The sequence below is a fragment of the Callionymus lyra genome, chromosome 4 (assembly GCF_982586985.1).
Source record: "Callionymus lyra chromosome 4, fCalLyr1.hap1.1, whole genome shotgun sequence".
In the NCBI taxonomy this organism is placed as follows: Eukaryota; Metazoa; Chordata; class Actinopteri; order Syngnathiformes; family Callionymidae; genus Callionymus; species Callionymus lyra.
The window spans coordinates 20853618-20873802 of NC_141821.1; the positions used below are offsets into that span (position 1 = coordinate 20853618).

Consider the following 20185-nt stretch of genomic DNA (forward strand, 5'->3'; position numbering starts at 1 on the left):
CACCTGGTGGCAGTAGGAATGGCACCCCGTGAAAAAAAAATACGTATATAGTTAAAGTTATTGTATTGCTTTTATAGATATATACTTTCAAATTAGAGAGGTGCTTCAAAAAATACAAGTGTTTTATTGTTTTTTGTTTAAACAATTTCCTCTGATTTAAGTTTTTTTTTTTCGGGCCATATAATGGATATTATGGATATTAGACTCGTAATTATTGAACATCAAGACAGTTGCTTTTGGTTAAAAATAAGTTTTGAAGTTAAACTTAAATAATAAGGTTTTGAAGTATTTTTTATTAAGGTGCAAACTTCTTGTACCTTCATACGTGAACGCTGAAAACATGTGTTCAAATGTATTTATATATAAATATATATTTAAAAGGGTTGACAAGTGTTTATTGTATTTTTGTGAATTAAAAAAAAACATTGTTTATTTTTACTTTTATGCCAGTTTTACCAAGAAAAAAAACAAACAATTGAAATAATCACCATCGATATAATCAGCAGGAATAATAATCAGACCCTCATCAAGTCCTGACCTTCACAAAGATCTCAGAGGGTAGAAGTTACACACTTATTTAAACTTCATATATATTATTATGGTTAAATTATATTCCCCTTGTATACTAATCACACTATTCACTCTCAAATAGTTACCAATGGCGCAACATAAAAATAAACAAAGATGTTTTTGTATGAAAATCATTTGTAGACAGACAACAATGGAGTGCAATAGTTTATTGTGTTCATAAAGGCCTTCAGTGGCGCACGTTTGAATGAATCTCTCAATAACTACTTTAAGGTTCTTTATACACCACAGGGATCTGACCTTGTACTGTTATAGGTAAATAATATATTTCGATCATCATCAGATGAACACAACATCAGTGCATTATATCAAAATATCACCCCCCCGACTACAGTCTGTGTGGTTTCCATGGCCACGACACACGCTCTGCATCGTGCAATCACACACATGTACATACACACACATGCATACACACACTGAATACACACACATGCATGCACACATGTGCAATCACATAAACACTTACATACACACATGCAATCAAACACACATGTACATACAAACACATGAAATCATACACAAGCACACATACATGCAGACACACACACATAAACTCTTTACCCATTAATATACACACACACATAACGTAACATTCAACACACATTCACAAAATACTCCCACAACAGTAGACATGGACACACACCCATGAACACACAGATGCAGACACACAAGCACACATGCAGGTCTTGAGAAAACATCTCTAAAAAGAAAACCTCTGTAAAAAAATAAGCTCTGTAAAAAGAAAACCTCTGTAAAAATAAAACCTCTGTAAAGAGAAAACCTCTCTAAAAAGAAAAGCTCCGTAAAAAGAAAAGCTCTGTAAAAAGATAACCTCTCTAAAAAGAAAACCTCTTAAAAGAAAACCACTAAAAAGAAAACCTCTCTAAAAAAAAAAAAAAAACCTCTCTCGAAAAAAAACCTCTGTCAAAAGAAAACCTCTCAAAAAGTATTTCTGCATCTAACAGGGAATTCATTCTTAACTTGTGTTGCAGTACATTTCCATATCGAAGCGTGTGTTTCTTGACACGCCTGTGTGTCTATGATGAAATAAGGGGAACAAGGTCTGAGTCTCAGATGGATGAACACTTGCTGGAGGGAAGTATCCACGACGAGAGCCGCCAGCACGAAGAAGAAAACAAATCACCAGACTTGACTCCAGGAGCAGAAAACGCTGTGATCTTAATCGTCTTGAGGGTTTGATCGGTTGTGTTGACGATGCAGCAATAAAGGAGCCCGACACTGAGTGTGTGTTTGTGTTTATGAGACTCAGTGTTCATCGCTAATCTGCTGCAGGGAGATAAATAATGAACAAAACACTTCATTACATTTGCATTTTCAATTAAGAGCAGCCGAGTGGTGAGAGAGGCGTCGGAAGAAAGACTCTCGTGAGTCTGTACTCAAGTAGTTGACTGGTAATTACACTGTTAATAGAGGTCGCAGAGGTTCAGAGTGGAGCGAGCAGGTAGACCCCGGCGGAGTGACAGCAGGAGCAGAGAGGAAGAGACGAGATCCTCGGAGATCTTGCTTCTCTGGCACCACCGGCGGTGACGTCGGCAGCAGATGGCATCATGTCTTCACTTCGCAGAGGAAGGAGAGAAGAAGAGGAGACGGGAGGATGAGGAGCGACTGAGAAGACGACTCTTGAGCCTCTTGATTATCGCAGGTCAGTTTCTTTTCTTTATTATTATAACATGAAATATCGTTTTTCAAGTGATCTGATAAACTTTAAAAAATATATTCCTGCAAATATGTGATGTTAAAGTCAGGATTTTTACTAATTTCCCTTTTATTTAGTGTCAATATTCTGCAATGAATTATGGAATTATATCAGAATATTGAATGTGTTTTTATTAAATAAGTGAATTTCATGATTTCTTTATGGTCACATTAATAATTAAATAACATGTTGGCAATATTGTACTTTTTGTATATTTAATTTAAAAGGCTAGCAATTAAAACATGTGGAATTTGGAAAATTCATTTTTTAATGATTGGAATTAGAATATCAAACATTAAAATATGTTGGATTTTTCTAGTTGGAATTTGTCGTTAAAAATTCAACCTTTTATTATACAAATGATTTATTTCGATCATTAAAAAAAAATTCCATGAAAGAAATATTTTAATAAATCAGCTGGTCAAATAAATGATATTGTTCGTATCTAAAGATTGAAGACAGGGAATAAATAAATGGGGAAGTAAACTTGTTTTTTTTAGACTTTAACAGTTTTTAACTAACTTTTTAATAACTGTCTTTGAATCATAACATTTAGAATAAATTCAAATTTTTGAATAATTTAAATTAGCTTTTTCTTTTTATTCCATTTATCCTTTTATTCCCCCTAAAAACGTTATATAACTGCACAATTCTTTCAAAAGTAATCTTGATGAAAACCTGAGAAAATCTTAACCCATTCTATTGAATTATATTATTTTATGCTATTATAACAGAAAAATCGAAATAATAATAATAATATCCTAATAAAAATAGAAATATGAAGACAATAAAAAACTGATTTCATCCCTTTAAATATTGAATCAATTTATTTTCTTTTTTTATCTAATGATAATGATTTTCAAAATAACAGAGAAAATAAAATAGGTCACAGTTTGACCTTTGAACCACAACGTTTTGAAGAACATCTAGTCCACCTTTACCTAGAATTTAAAGGGCATTATTCTGACAGCTGATGCAAAAACAATAACTCTGGAAATGGAGGAAGCAATTGAGACGTTTAAATCCTCGTGACCATCTAACGTTCTTCCCTGCAGGTGGACATGTTGACGTTCGACGAGCCTTCCTTGGACCCGTCAAGCAGTTCTTTCAGAACCAGCTGGGACGTCGACAACATCCGGTCGCTGAAGCGAGACGACACAGCACTGCGGCACATGCTGGAGTTTGCAGGGGAGAGAGAGGGAAGACCGGGCGAGGAGGAGGAGGAGGAGGGGAGTCTGAGACGGAGAGGTTCTAGGAAGGCCAGGCCGAGCCGCGCCCGCCTGGATCGGGTTCGACAGAGGCGGGTCGAGGCCAACGCCCGGGAGAGAACCCGCATGCACGGGCTGAACAACGCCCTGGACACCCTGAGAAAAGTAGTCCCGTGTTACTCCAAGACGCAGAAGCTGTCCAAGATCGAGACCCTGCGCTTGGCCAGGAACTACATCTGGGCCCTGTCCCAGATCCTGACTTCAGGGGAAAGACCGGACCTGGTCATGTTCGTCCAGAACCTCTGCAAAGGTCTCTCTCAGCCCACGACCAACCTGGTGGCTGGAAGTCTGCAGCTCAACACACGGAGCTTCCTCCCCGACTACTCATCCTTCCCCCTGCAGCGCTCTGAAGGTTTGGGCGACACCAGCAGGACCTTGACGCCGTACAGATACGGGTCCGTATACAACAGTCCGTCTTTAGGCAGTCCCGTGGCTTCAGGCGGGCTCAGCCCTCCTCTGAGCTTCAACAGGATTTTCTCCCTGAAGCAGGAGGACGGCGCCGACTACCGCAGCTGCCACGTGGGTCTGCGGTTCTGCTCCGTCGGGCCGGGCTCGTCCGCAGACATGGGCCCGTATGGCGTCCATCTGCGGGAGCAGTTGTACCAGGTGCAGGAGCACCTGAGCAAGCCTTTCCAAACTTAACCAAACTGAAGGTTGTTGGAACCAAGAGGAACATTTGGACGGAAAGATTTCAGCTTCGAGCCGGAGGAGGAAAGAATACTACAACAATTGACTCAAGTAAAAGTACTATTACTCTGATGAGGTTTAACTCAAGTACCAGCAAGAAAAGAGCTCATTTAAACCTCATTTACAAAAGTACAAAATATAAATCGCCATTTTTAGTTTTGGTGTGACTTTGTTCCTTCCCATAATTCATTGATAACACTTTTGGGTATTTTACTTAGTATTTGACCTTATAATTTAAAAGTACTGAGAGTAAAATACTTAAACATACTTAAGTGAAATTAAATTTACATACAGGGGAAAAAGTAAATTAAGATGTAAGAAATGTGTTACTTTCCAGCTATGATGTCCTCCCCAAGGCAGGACTATGAAAGATAGGTTGTTACTGGCTCCCCTAGTGTTGGGACAGGGTAATTGTAAAGTAAAACTTCAGAACCGCTGCCACAGGGCACATCATGTTTTTTCTTATTGTTGTTAGAAAAATGCTCTTTTTCATTTGGTTTTGTCACCCGGAAGATTTTAAAAAGTTTGAAAAAGTACTTTATCCAAAATGGAAATCAATGCAACTGCCGTCTCCGACTGGTCCAGTCGCACAAAGCAAGAGAGAACTGTTAGAATAAAAGTTGTCCTTCTCCGCCGGTGATGACGGTTCCACTTGAAGTAATTATTTATTTATTTATTTTGGTGGAAATGTTACATTATACCAGCTCACTCACACACGTGTTAGTATTTTCTCTGAGTGAACTGGTCATGTGTGTTTCATTAACCGTTGTTTATAGCTAACATCACACACAGCTTTATAACTTAAGATGCACAATCGAATCCTGGATGTCAGCACAGCCAAGTATTCGCCATATGGGAGGTGGGAAAAGTCCCAAAAATCTGTTCTGCTTCCCACTTGCACACACTCTCACTGAGGGAATTGTGATTTAATTAGATGTCTTCACAAACAGGCCGGCGGAACTATGCAACCAGAAATCACACTTGAGTTGAAGTGGTTTAGAAAAGCTGCCGTGACTGAATGCTTGGTTCAGTGTCGACGATTCTTTCCTCTTCATATCCGTATTCACCTCATCCAAGGACCTGTTTGATCAACTTCTCTTTTCTTCTCTTACCTTTTATCTTCATCGTTCTACGTCCAACACTGTCTTCGCCAGCAAACTGTCTAAAACGTGAACCTCGTCTGATAAACAAATCGCTATATCATCAGCAAACATCAGAGTCCATCATCCAGACTTTCTCCATAACTCCCACACTACGGCAAACAAGAAGAAAAATATGCTAAATTGATGTAAATAAGTGTATTTATTGGACATATTGAGGACGAGCTGTAAAGATTGTATTGATATTCTTTCATTGTATTCTGTGATTTTACTTTCTGGACTGTTGTCATTTACTCTAATGAATGTATGAGAAGAAACTCATTAAAGGTAACTTCAATAACTTAACAAGTACTATTAACTGTCGTTTTATTTGATAAATGTTCTTTCTTTTATTTTTACAAAGTAAACAAGATGGCTTTTTTTTAACTTGATGTTTGTTGTGACATTATTAAATACTTGATTTAACTACATTATCATGTCATTATTTAAGATGTAACATATTTGTGTTTAAAATCCTCACATGTTTTGCATGAATTTATATTTTGAGATGTTTTTTTTTGGTCTTATCAATTCAATTGAACATTTAAAAGTTTATTGACATGTCTTCCATCTTCTGGGAGAAAACAAGCAGTAGTCTCTTCAACGTGTCCTGGGTCTGCCCCGAGGTCTCCTCCCAGTCCGACATGACTGGAGATGGATACGTCTATGATCCTAACAAAGGTTCCTGAGACACCTCGACCGGCTTCTCTTGGTGTGAACAGGCAGAGGTTCTACTTTGAGTCTCTCCAGAACGACCGAGCTCCTCTGATGGTATCGCTTGTATCTTCAGTCACCGACTGATGTCCATGATAACAGATAACACCATAAATTAAGATCTTTGAATTCTGGCTCAGCTCTTCCTTCACCACAACTTCTTACCCTCACTCTCGAACAAGACCCCAAGTTACTCTCCTCCCGTCCGGCCCAGGCCTTCCACCCTCTTCTGACTGAGAACCATGGTTTTGAATTTAGAGGAGCTGATTCTCGGCACCCAACTGTGACTTCTCTTAAACAATGTTGGCACCAGAACCGAACAAACTTGAACGACAGTCACAAGAGAATCATCTGGATGAGAATCTAGAATTCAAACGTCAGTTTTGTCGCTTCCTAAAGACGACCACACGAGCTCATCGGTGAGACCCCTGCGAAGGGTTCAGCACAATCGCACACACTCGTATTATTTTGATGATGATTCCCGTCGCCAACTTTCAAATTCCTCCTCCGGTTCCAGGAGCAGATGGTGTGAGACACACAGAATCCTCCCCTCCATTAAATTTCCAATAAGCAGTGTTTGGAAGAGGCTGCCTCTGCAGGGGTCTTGTGGTAATCCCCCCGATTATAGTTTTAATTAGAGGCTTTAAGTTGTGACGCCCCCAAGAACAGTGATCCCCACGAGGGCGCTGGGTGCAGGTGACGATCCAAGACTCAAGAGCAAGGACCAAGAGTTTGCCAAGTTTCATCGCAGCGATTGTGGCTTGAGGCCATCACACACACACACACAGACACACACACCTAATAACTCATGAATGTTGCTGTGATTGGCAGGATTCCACATTTGTCTGTGAAGTTTTGCTTAAGACTGTCAAATCTGATGATCTCGATGTCGGGGAATTTACTAGAATACATTGTCAGATTTCAATAACTCTAGAACATGTCAAACTGGAGGCATGTTATGTGACCTGCAGGATGGTCGTCCATTAATATTGATATGATGACCTTCAAAGTAGTGATGTGCTGGTGAAGCTTCATGAAAAAGTGTCATGTTGTTTAGACGTCAGTAGGTGGCGCCATCAGTTTAAAAATGATGTGATGTTTCATTAGAACAGTTTTTCAAAACATAGGAAAGAGTGCAGAGACCGCCATCTAGTGGACTCTGAATATAATGACACTGCTTCATGAAGCTTCATCAGGCCATCACTACTTTAAAGATGCCAGTGAGGTAAGATAAGATAAGAAGCAATAACCACCGATGTCAGAAATTCCAATTCAACTGAAACTGATGTTGGTGAAGGAAAAAAAAAAAAATAGATTGAGCCTTGAGGAACGACAAGACAATACCACAGTCAGACTCTTAGTTCCTGTTGAACACGTTTCGTATGGAATGTATTTTTTAATTAAAGGCGATGATAATTTGTTATATGTATAGATGTGTTTTACACACTATAGATGTGATATAATCAGCAATGAGCTGAAAAGGTTCTTTGTGTTCGTAATTCTTATTGTTATCGTTTCCTTTATATTCTGTTAAGCAAAAAAGGAAAATAATGCAAACATATATATGACTTGTATCCATCTTCTTGTCAATATATTTCTATTAAAACACACGTTTTGGTAGATGCAAGTTTTTGTTCGATTGAGAAGTCAAAAGATTTTTGCCCCCTGCTCTGGAAATGATCGAATCTAGTTGTTAAATAAACTGAAACTCAGTAAAGATGATCGTTCCCTCCATCAAACTCAGCCTCATTTATCTTTTGATATTATTCCGACTACATTCCTTCAGGAACTGGATGAACGAGCCAAGCATGGAATGAGAATCAACTGAATTCGAAAGGTTGATGAAAGAAGTGGTTCATGCTTTAGAAATATTTAGCTCCGCTTCCAGAGTGAACAAAGTCTTTGTAAGATGTTTGAGTGAAGTAGGTCGGATGGTGGCGGCACATCAGTTTGTCTAAGAAAGCTACAATGGAAAGAATTAGGTTTCAATCATTTCTGGTGAGTTGTATTTTATAGCATTTAAATAACTACTCTAAAATATTGTCCTCTATGTGGGTGAAATCAAAGCCTTTCAACTCAACACCACTGGCCAATCAGCAGTGGCGTCTTCTACGTAAGGCAAGGGAAGTAGACGTAGAAACGCCAACTACAAGTTACAACCGCACGAAACAGCAGCAGAAGAAAAGGATCAAACTATTTGGTTCTGCTCGAACTCCTTAAGTTGAAATTACATTCAAGTTACTTCTATTTCTGCATTGTATGAGTTCTCAAGATAAGGGCAAACAAAAGACTCATTTATTCATTCAGTGGCCCTAAAGGTGCAGGTGCTGAGAAGACGGTCCCTGCTGCACAGGGTGTGATTTGAGGGACACCCTGGAAAGCGTTGGAAAGCAAAATCTAACATGTACGGTAATGAAATGAACGTCTGGTTTTATTTTGATTCATGATTTTTTCAGTTTTTACAGACTGTTTTTAAATTCTTTTTTTCTTAATTCAACTCTAATTTAAAACTTTTTGAAACCTCAATAATGGGACTTTTATATCCTAATGTCTTCAGCAACACAGCAGACGTTTAAGCACCCAGAGTGCTGATAAAGTGTCGGTCCGCATGGAGACCCCGGAAGATAAATATGGATTTCTTTGGAAAGTGTAAATCATCCGAACTGTCGCGAGATTAAAAATACAGTTCTGGAAATGAACTTAATAGGTGTGTTTAAATATGAATGAAGGTGAGTTTGTCCGGTCTTGACTCGGGCTAATCAGAGACACATTAAGGGCTATTTGCTACGACGTGTCATGCGTGGAAGTTATTCATAATCCAGGCTCACGCCGAACCCCTAATGGCTCCATCAGAGTCCCTCAAACGACCATCAGTCTCTCGCTCCACTGTTAATGAGAAGGAGGTGATTTTAGTGTGTGTCAAGTTGAAGAAGACCAGGAAGTTTAAAACTTTATACATTATTATGAGCATTAAAACCCATGAAGACCGGGGTCAAGGGAGCAGCAAACTTAAACAGAGAGCTTTCCTCAGATACAAAACCACATCGGCATACATACTGATTTATGGAAGTACATTTGTGCCGCTGAATTTGTTCATGCATTGAAAAAATACAGGTACTTGAAATTTGATGGATTTTGAAACTCAAACTTTGATTTTGATGCTGTAAAGATTCTGTGTCAAACAATTCATATTCAAAGTCCAGTGGCGGAACTTTACTTCCATATTGATTTAAACAAAAATTTATGTTGCGATCGACGAGGACGATAAATTTGATCCAGTTCACAATTTTTTCAAGGGTTGCGAATAAACAACACAAATTCTAGAAAGAAAACATATGGTTTTTTTTAACCATTTTTCAAGTTATAAACAATATTGTTTCTACTTTGCTTAGCCTGAACTTTTGTTCATACATTTGTTCATACCACCTTCACTAACCCTTTAGTTGAGTTGCTTGGCGAGCTAATATTGGTGAGAGGCAGGGGACACCCTGGAAAGGGTTTCACGTAAGATAGGGTATTGTTGAATCATTTACTGGTACATGTGAACCTGAGCCTTCTATCTTAAGACCTTCTAATTTGTTCAGGCTTTTCCTTGATTTTCTGGAACTCCTGTTGTGTTATCAGTTTTTATCTTGAGCTTTTAAGTATATACTTTATTGAATATTGTTTTGATTCTTTAAGAGCTTTGTGACCCTGGTCTAGAAAAGCGCTATACAAATAAAAATGACTTACTTACTTACTATGTTGTGTGTCTATAGAGCTGATGCTGTGATTGTACCAGAACTCAAAAAGCAAAAGTTTGGACGTAAAGATAAATAAATAAGATCAACAGTCGTTTGATTTGAAGTCCCTGCATCGATCCAGACTGGTTCCTCTAGCCCTGGACTTCCTGACATTGATATTCATCTGCGTGGGCGACGAAACACAAATCCACAAACGTCCACTCGCACGACTCACTCACAGCTCGCAGCGAGACCAAATGTTGAGTTGGCTGGAGCCGTCGGTCGGAGGAACCGAACACAAGAGAACATTTCACTTTCAAACCGAAAGCTTCAGGACCCGTCACGTCGAAGAACCTCCAGGAGCAACATCTGCCTGTGGAGGTGGAGACGTGATACCCTTGTGTGGATGTGATGACAGCAGCACGCCTCGGTACAGAGCGGCTCGACTCTGTCGCCAGATCAACAGTCACTGAAAGTACGACCAGCTGGCGGAACACAACCGTGTGAGTCTGTTCACAAACAACCATCACTTCAGATGTTTGTGCGGCGCGTCACTGATTTAGAGACAGAATTTTAAAATACATACGAAAAATATTAAATGAAATACACCCAAAAAAAAAAACACTAAGAGAATATATACCTCTGCCAAGGAGTTTATTTGACATGACAACACACACAAAATGAACAAGTTTATCGTTTAAGACTCAACTTTACGCACTTTGACCCTGACCCAAGAGGGTTCCAAACGCTCAAGTTAGCTTAGCTCACTTTCAAAGCGATCTCACCTTAGTAACCCTAAAACAATGAGATTGTTTTTTTTAAAAGGATTTGTCGCCTGTTTTATGAATTCTTGTTCCGCTGGTTTTGAGCGCAGCAGCGGTAAGAAGCCATACAAGCGGTCAATGACAAACAACCCCAAAATTGCAAAAAAAAAAACAACTGAAAAGTTAATTCTGCACAGAATTGTTACCAAAGTCATAGACCCTCTCACAAAAAAACTCTTCTATGAAGTGGTGAAAAGATGTAAATGAGCTCCTTATAACCGCCGCGTTCATCAAGCTGCCGCTGGAGCGACTTCAACCACTTGATGAATATGCATGTGAATTTGTTAATTAACTTAATTATGCCGCTAGAAATCCATTCGTCTCTGGGAGAACGTCCCTGCTGTGATGACTTTTTAGCCAACTCCGTCATCGCTCACTCGCCGTGCTATTTAAGAGACACTTGAAGGGACGTAGGAGCAGGACAGAATGGATGTAGATGTCTGGAAAATTCGGGTTTTTGGGGGGAGTTTTTATGATGATGATGAAGTATGAGGGACACACAAAGAAGCTTTGTATGTTTATATCATCGTCCTGATTGGTTTCTGTTGCCTCTTACATTTATTATGTTACTTCGGCTGCAAGTGTGGATGATAATACTACTAGCAGGTTGCTAAACGCTACATGGGTATGTCCACTGCTGTCACTAGTGGTCTGGTCTGTTGGAAGTTTCTTTTGGGAACTAGTTCCCTTTGTTAACTATCAAGATAAGGTGTAGCTAACATTTTAGCTTCATTAAAAATATAAATAACTATTAATCTTGTAATGTATTTGAAAATAAAATATAAATGCTGCCTCATGCAACATATTATTTTAAAGGAGTTTTTTAAGAGTAAGAAAAATATGTGAATCAATATAATATAAACAATGACGTCAATCATGACGTTTGTTCAGCATTCACGACATTCCGATCCCAACCAGGAGAGCGATCAGGAAGCTCAGGTTTCCCAGGAGGAAGAGCACCATCGTCACCACCTGCCATGAACTCTGTCATTAGAATTGACTTCTTTTTTTTAATGATTATTTTTGCTGAATCTAATTTCTCACCATTCCTCCTAGAGCACCTGCAGGACAACGAAGAAAGAAATGATCAAAAGTAGTTTTTAAATGTGACAGTTATGATCTGACTCACTAGTATTTGAAACTCACGATACAAAAACGTACACAGGTCAGTGACTCTAGATCAGAATTATTACTTTTACTGCATATCGAATCGACTGAAACCTTTATTCTCCAATATTGTGATTAATAACAAATACACACGTTCACAAACACACATGCAGGCACGCACACCACACACTTGGAGAATAGATAGTTTAGATAGAGACTTAAAAATCCCCCCAAAAATATACAGTATTTAGAAATAAATGTTTTACTTGTTGGAAATTCTTCCCTTTTAGAGTTAATTTAAATTGTACTGCTGAGATATTTTTTATGAATTTTTATTTGTTATAAATCCAAGTTTTTCCTTTGTTAAAACATGCATGTATATATATATATATATATAGTTGCATGCTTGGATCATGAAACAAAACAGTTTTGTTTAATTTTCATTTAAAAACGCTGATGACAAATTATAAATTTACAAAATAATTTAATAAATAATATAATAAAATATATATTACAGACAAAGTTTTAATAGGCGTTATATATTAGAAATATAACAAGTTTTTTTCTCAGCTTAGCACAGGTTTATAAGTGGCAGGCTCACCTCTCCCGTGGAGTTTGCACTTCAGGTTGAAATCCAGGATGAGGAAGAAAAGCGCCTCCCAGCCGACGAACCCGCCCATCACCTTCATCAGCCACTGGTCCAGGCTGCTGTCCATCATATCCAGGCCTGTAAAGATGGCCGCCACTGCAACCAGACGACAACAGATTCATCAAGACATGGAGGAGAAACACAGAGAAGGAGGCGAGACGTTACCAGCCAGAGCTTTTATTGCCACTGCAATCAGACTGTGAGACCACGAGAAGAGGAATCGACTGAGGGAGGAAACACATCATGACACACACACCAGGACAGATCGTTCGTCTTTAATAGATGTCATATATGTCCTAATATCTTAATTGATCGAATATTCACTAACAACTTTTCTGAAGCCCATAATTCGGCATTAACTTTTTTTTATTGCAAATGACGTCTCAAATGAATAATACATGAGAGATATGGAGCTTTATTTAGGCGCGGCCTCGTTAACTTTTATGTTTAAACTTCATTACGTTGAGCTGTTTAAACCACTTTGATTGTTTTATTTTCAAACACAAAGTTTAACAAACAATCAGGGATAACTGATGTAACTTTCACGTCTCAACTTAGAGCTGCAACTAATACTTTATATTATAAATGTTAATTATCTTCAAATAAATTCTTTTTTTTCTTCTTCTAATTGACATATTTAATTTATTATTTGTCAAGTTATTTCTTTTTTTATCTCATCTAGTCGGTACATTTCAGTAAACAGTTTTATACCAACTTAAAATTATACACACATTAAAAAAGTAATACATCTTCTATTTATGTTTTAAATTGTTATCATCATTATTATGATTATTAATGTTTTACATTATTTGTCAATAGATATGTTTTTGTTCCCATATTTTTTTAGATTTGAAATCTGATCATTGTTGGTGCCGATACATTCACTAAAATTATTAAATATTGCTGATTAAATGTAAAATGATATTTGATACAAAAAAGATAAATATAATGTCAGAATTTTGTCATATGCTCAAAATAGTTATTCAGTTATATTGTTGTATTTTTCTTTAACACATTTTCTTTAAAACACAGACGCCTAAATCATCAAATAACAGAAATGTTTTTTGATTAAGACATTCGTTGATTCTTCTCAACAAATGAAAGAGTAACAATAGAAAGATCAAACCTGTTTTATACGTTGAGTGTTCAAGTTTAAGCTCATTTTATAATATAATTTGGGCCAAAAGAATCTATAAAATGAAGTTTCCTGTGGAGCTCACAGCTGATGATCTGGTGCACAGCGCGCCGCAGCCAGAGTGGGCTGAATGAGGGCCAGGATCAGAACCAGGCAGCCCAAAACAGGATGAGCTCCCTGAACACACCGGCACAGACAAACTTGAGTAACATTCAAGAACCTGTGATGGAGTCATGAGTGTGTGTCGCACTGACCCCAGACCAGACTTTGACGTGAGCGAACGAGAGGATGAAGGCGATGGCAGTGATGACTACGGTCAGACTCATCAAACCCACATGGACCTGCAGAGAGTTGTGCAGAACAACGGTGTAGTACCAGCTGCGGACGATAGGAGACAGACTACTCTACTCTATAGCAGGGGTCGGAACTCAAATCTACAGGGGCCACATTTCATAGTAGGACAGTGGGAAGGGCCAAACTATGATTCAACAACGTTGAAAGCAAAAAAAAGAATAGGAAGAAAATATAAACAGGAAAGAAACTTCAATTTGCCAATGACATATTTATAAAACTTACATATATACTGTATATATATTAACTTTTTTTATATATATGACCTCAATCACAAAATATTTTGAGGGGCAAGAAATATTCACAATTTTTTTTTATATTTATATAGAGTTATATTTCAGTTAATACAATTATAGATAAAAATAAAAATAGTTATCTGTCAGATATGGAATACCCAGAGTGCCATAATTCATAAATAATAAAGCCTGTGTAAACAGACAGTCCTTTTCAATGGCTATTGTGAAATAAATACAATCATAAATGTGTATATCAATTAAGAAACGTTTCCTACTCCGACCTCATGAGGTTTGATTCGAGTATGAAAGTCTCACCGTAAACCAGACATCTTTTCCCAGCAGCTTCTGTCCAACAGGAGCTCCCTTCAGGAACCTGGCTACCAGCATTCCCAGAGTGCCCGTGGTCATCCAGGCGATGAGCATCAGAGCTCCTGCGGAGAAGTTTTCATCATAACTGGAGGCAAAGACTGATCCAACCTGAGCCAAAACCTATTTATATTTATATTTATTTCTAGCTCGACCTGACTTAGATTAATTGTTGATGATTTGATTATGTATTATTCCTCCGCCTGGACAACATATATGACTGTCGTGTTGAAACATGAACAGCACAGGGACTAGGCTGGATAGTAGTGCAGGAGGTTGACTAAGTTCTTGAATAACATCATTTTTATTTACAACAATAACGAGTGTCTGGTTCCATTCCACTTGAAGACAGAACACATTGTGTTCAACAAAAGATAAAAATCATGTGAAACGTGAAACTTTAAGAACAAAAAACATACACAAGTGAGTCACTTTTAAGTCTCTTCGGGAGGAAACATGAGTCGTACCGCATGACTTGTTTGGAAAGAATTTGTTTTTCAGGTCTAATTTAATAGGTCTACATCACATGTGACAAACTCCTGGCCCCGCCAAGTAATGGTATGTGGCCCTGGATGGTTGAATCATAATCCGAGTCAATGAATGTTCATATTGATATGTTAACCTGTAAAGATCTCACTGTTTAAGATAAGGATCAAGGATTAGGATCATGAGATTATAGATGTCGACAATAAGAGAAAAGTTGAAAGAAATAAGATGAATTGAGCCTCAAACAATGAAAAGATGATCTCAATGTCAGACTTCTGCTTCCTGTAAGTTAAATATACATTTTGTTTCGCCCACAACCCGGACTGCTGAAATATTTTTGTCCCTTGTGAGCTCGAGTTTGACCTTTGTCCACATCAACATGAAATGACTGTAATAAAGTCATAAAGCTGCACAATAGTCAGGGTTAAGATACCAATGCAGAAAGAATTCTGACCCGCTCTAGTAGAAGAACTCACATTTCCCTGATCCTTAAAACTCTTCACTGGCTGCCAGTTTCTTTCAGGATCAACTTTAAAATTTTGGTTCTTACTTTCAGATCTATTCATGGTCAGGCTCCTCCTTACATCAGTGATCTGATCCAGCCTTACACCCCAGCTCGGGCTCTGAGGTCTGTGGATCAGAATCTACTGATGGTTCCTGAACACACTTCCTTAACTGTGTATTGTTTTTGATTGTTCAAGCGCTTTGTGACCCTGGTCAAGAATGGGACTTTACAAATAACTATAACTTATTTACAATGATTTCTCATCATCAAAGGTCTCGTTGCTAATGGACATTATACTGGGACACAAAGACGCTTTTCGTAAATGATTATATTTTGTTATATATTTGAATGTAACTCAAATATTTGAACGCACCACACCGGGGGCTGCGAGTGGTAGTTTGTGTCTCTCACCGTGAGCTTTGAGGATGTGAGGCTGTCCAGCTCGTCCCACCACAACAGGTTGGGAGATGTTGACTTTCTCACTGCTCACGAATGTCTTCGTGTGGATGCGGATTTCACCTTTAGGAGACGGATGTGGTTTCAATATCCCGGTGTGAAGAAAATAAAAGAAGCTTGAGAAGAATTTGCAGACTACTATAAATATGGAAATATTTCAAGTAAAACTACAAATATATTTTGAATATTCAATTAACGATTAAAGTAATGTCAAAGTAAAATAAACAATATGTAAGAAAAAAAACACAACAACTTGACTATAAATCACAAAGAAAACTATCAATATTGTTTGAAAAAACGACATTACAATGGAACTATCAAAAACACAAAACATTTCTACTAAAGCAGCCACATAAGTACAAGGGCCACATGTACGTAGCTAGGAGCTTTACCACTGGTGCTGGTAGGTCCAGAAGCCAGCATGAGATGGAAGTTCTGTCCACTGCTGCGATGAGTGATGATGGGGTTCTTGGAGGTGAAGGAGCAGCTGATGATTCCATCTTTCGCGGACGCCCTGACATCAGAGACGTCCCCCTTACCGGACCAGTGCCAGAGAAATCTTTTAAAAACATGCTGAGACTAAGCAGGATGTTTTGGGAAGTGGATACCAGTGGAAGAGTTTGAGGCCGTTTACGTCCCGTCGAGAAGGCGTGTCGGAGCCACGGTCGACCGTCGGGCGATGAGCCACAGATGTAGATGTCGTCGTTTCCCTGCAGAGTTTCAATGACGGAGATAGTTGTTACAGATTATTCCTGACTCTAGCTACGTTTAAAGTACCCTTAACCCTCCTGTTGTCTCCTAAAGGCCCGAAAACAAATGTGTTTAAAAAGATAAAAAGCGGTATTTCCCAAAAGCTCTTCATAAAAAAGTGTCCATTCAAATCACATCCACGTGCATGAAAACACTTCTTCCCGAGCTGAACCAGTAATGTGATCTGTGACTGCAGGCTCTGTGTGACGTGGAATTCCAGGAAACTGCCGTATATTTTAACATCAAATATTCAGGAAAACGACTTAAAAACATTCGCCATCATGGTTTCTGTGGTTGAAATTGATTAAGTAACGTAAAAAAAAAAAGTGATTTTTGTTGTCAGCGAACCTGAAACATCAGCATAAGTTACTCCTTAAGTGTGGTTGTAGGGCAAGGCTTTTACTCATAGAACTGATAAACTGATATATAAAATACACAAAAAATATTTTTGTTGCGTTCACAAGTGTGTTTGATGAGTCAGAGCAGGTGTTCTTTCAGTCAAATACTTGACTTGAACACGTGGCAATGAGTGAGGCACACCTTAAAGCTTCTTCAATTCAAATCATGTTCAATGCTCACCATCAGTTGGTCCGTGGAGAAGCCGAAGGAGACGTAGCCTTCGGAGGGTCCGGTCACCTCGTGGTGGGCCGTGGCGACGTTCACCGACATGAAGTGACAGTCCTTGTCGGAGTCCGGGTTGCAGTTTGACGGCTGACTGAAGCAAACTTTGGTGACTCCACAGGCCTCGCTGGAGATAGGGTTCTGGAAGAAAGAACGGTGGCTGGGTGGGTGGGTGTGCCCCGTGGCCTCCTCCGGACGGGGAGTGGCTGGATATAAGGAACTCACAGGTGCTGGTGGAGGCAACTGGCTGGAGGACACAGAGGCGGGAGATGGTGTGGTGACGTCCATCTCATTGCTGGTGTTCAGAGTCACAGCCGAACTGGTCACGTCCACCCAGAAGGTTCCGTAGTCCTTCACGAAGGTCGCGCTGCAGAGACACCGCAGAGACACTCTCATGGTCTCAGAGGGTCAAAAATGACCTGTGAAACTTACTGGAACTGGACTTGTTTGGTGGTCTCGGAGGGTATCCACGACACCTGGATGGATGTCTTCAGAGCGGGGGAGGAGTGAGACACAGACGAGTTCTGGTGAAAGAACAGAACATTTTAACCATGAAGGAGTTTTAGCAGAAGGTAATGGATGACTCAGAATTGACTACTTTTGGCCACCTTTCCAGGGTGTCCTTGAATAATGAGAATACATTTTGAATGGAACATAAACTATCACATTTATATTCTATAAAAAATGTTAAAATAAAGAAGAAGAAAATGTGTTTTTATATTTCCTCTATTTCCGAATTATGGTGCTTCTGCCGAGACAACCTTTCTGTGTTTGTATGTTCTCCACGTGTTGCATGGGTTTACTCCGGGCACTCCGGTTTCCACCCACAGTCCAAAAACATACAGAGGCCACGACCCCGACCCTGGGATAAAGCGTAGACAATGAATTAATGGTATTCCATATATCACAAGCTGGATACAGTTAAAATATATTTGAGCTTTTTTTTCAGAAGTTTTCTGTTTTTCTTAGGTTTGAATAGTTTTTATCGTATTTATTTTGTTTATATCAACATCACATCCGAGGATGGTGTCGTACCAGCTAATTTGATAAAACATCATTTATTTATTGCTATAATTATCGCGGTGTATTGATATAGTTGTTGCTTTTAATATCAATGTGTTTACAAAACATTTTGAAATAATAATGAGAATTATATTGATCTAAAAAAACAGATTAAAAAAATATACTCATACTATAACTCAATCTAAACCTGGAAAAAGAGGCACGTCACAAACAAAGAAGCTGGAATAGAACCTACAACCCTACTTCCTGTGCACCTGCAGCATGAGTCATTGATAAAAAGGGTGGAAAACTCTTTTACTTATTTAAACAATGAATAGAAATTAGATACAATTTACTTGTATACAAGTAAGAGAGAAGAACACAGAGTTTACATGTCTGTCTTAATCCTTGAAACACGGAGCTGTTAGTTCGCTGTTATATCTCTGTTGCAGTTTCACAAACGCAAGGCTGAAGCTGGCGTTTCCTTAAAGAGTTTGGTTCGTGGCACAAACACATCGACTCCCACATTCCTTGATTAGTTGATTTATTAATGAATTAAATGGTTTTTCAGACGATATAAAAAGTACAAAATAAATGCAGAGGTGACTGGACTTACTGGCTGCAGGTTGCATTCGAGGAGTTGGGCCTCTTGTGGGGGTAGGAGGAAGGATCCCACAGGGGAGAGCCCCCCCACCTCTCTGGCCTGTAACAGGAACCCGGCGAAGGAGTTTGTGGCGTCGGCGTGAAGCTGGACTGCAAAGAGGAACAAATCAAAGTTCTCGTTTTTCCTCTGTCATCCGGTGACACCCACCAGTCAGCTCCTCTCCAGGTCTGAAGCTGTCGCGGTCAGTGGTGACGCTGAAGGGCGAGGGGTCCGTGCTGGGGGTCTGACCGCGGTGGTGTGGCCGCAGGTCCTCGCAGCTGCCCCCCACCAGGCCTGAGCTGAACCCCTCGACCCCCCGAGCTGCAGCCACGAGCAGCAGCACCAGCGGCACCATTTTGTGAGAGTGAGTCGTGGAGGGCTGAGGGAAGAGGAAAGAGGCGGAAAATGAGACAATGTTCCGTCTCACCTGGGAGAACCTCAGGTGTGTCGCAGGGTCGGCCACGCCTCCTCTTGTGGTCCCACTGTTTCTGTGCATGAAGCTAGTGTGTGTGTGTGTGTGTGTGTGTGTGTGTTAGAGGGAGAGAGAGAGACAAAAGGGAATTCTCGTGTGCAGCAGTCTTATCATCTTTCTGTCAGAGCCCTGGAGCAGGTGAACTGGTTCCTGGTGTTGCCAAGTTACAGCTGCAGAGTTAATTTCCTCTTTATGGGATTACCGGTTAAATAATACATATACCTGTATATTGCAATAATAGATGTATTGACAAGAATCTAGCGATAAGCTAAATTGCCATATATTGCATTTAGGAACAAGGATATATTTGTAGTACTGTCGAGTACTTGACTCTGGTGCTACAGAAATTACAGACCGCTGTAAAAATGTTGAAGTTGCAACTGCTTTCATTTGTTTTGAAACAAAGATATGTCCTAGTATGGGCTTTAAAAGCTGCTGGAGTCGAATGTATCCTCTCATCCTCAGTCATCACATGGATCTCACAAGATTTCATTCTTCCTTTTGCTGCGGAGGATGTATAAAAGTCTATTATTGGAAAATAAACTTATAAACAAATAATTTATAATAACATAATAACAACAAACCTATCTTGAAAATACATATTTCCATGTATGATATCTTCTTACACCTTTTATAATAGCTAAAATAGATACACGTCTCTATACCAGATATGGTCACACATTTTTCCAAGTTTATCTCTCTTTTCTTTACATTATTTATCTTGAGATTTTCTCACCATATCAAGTG

At 39.2% G+C, this 20185-nt stretch overlaps 2 protein-coding genes across 2 annotated transcripts; one reads left to right on the forward strand and one right to left on the reverse strand.

Moving 5' to 3' along the window:
* Positions 1-2165: 2165 nt before the first annotated feature.
* On the forward strand, positions 2166-5757 carry neurod6a (neuronal differentiation 6a). The gene is made up of 2 exons (XM_087788108.1): positions 2166-2251; positions 3361-5757. Exon 2 carries the CDS (start codon positions 3367-3369, stop codon positions 4213-4215), a length of 849 nt encoding a protein of 282 aa, XP_087644234.1. The 5' UTR covers positions 2166-2251; positions 3361-3366; the 3' UTR covers positions 4216-5757.
* A 5796-nt stretch (positions 5758-11553) lies between these two features.
* LOC148082041 (ferric reductase 1) lies at positions 11554-19462 on the reverse strand. Its single transcript, XM_087788376.1, has 16 exons — positions 19394-19462; positions 19135-19345; positions 18940-19076; positions 17754-17845; positions 17547-17688; positions 17280-17462; positions 16559-16660; positions 16343-16484; positions 15906-16013; positions 14453-14568; positions 13805-13891; positions 13636-13727; positions 12581-12639; positions 12368-12511; positions 11704-11720; positions 11554-11631 (listed from the first exon to the last, which is right to left on the reverse strand). Exons 1-16 carry the CDS (start codon positions 19460-19462, stop codon positions 11554-11556), a joined length of 1779 nt encoding a protein of 592 aa, XP_087644502.1.
* Positions 19463-20185: the final 723 nt, after the last annotated feature.

Excerpts from the sequence above, each read along its gene's own strand:
- neurod6a (XM_087788108.1), top strand. The coding sequence starts at position 3,367 with ATGTTGACGTTCGACGAGCCTTCCTTGGACCCGTCAAGCAGTTCTTTC.
- LOC148082041 (XM_087788376.1), bottom strand. The coding sequence starts at position 19,462 with ATGCACAGAAACAGTGGGACCACAAGAGGAGGCGTGGCCGACCCTGCG. Across the intron at positions 13,892-14,452 it reads GAAAAGATGTCTGGTTTACG|GTCCATGTGGGTTTGATGAG; the intron begins GTGAGACTTTCA and ends AACTCTCTGCAG. Across the intron at positions 12,640-13,635 it reads TGTGCACCAGATCATCAGCT|TCGATTCCTCTTCTCGTGGT; the intron begins GTGAGCTCCACA and ends TTCCTCCCTCAG.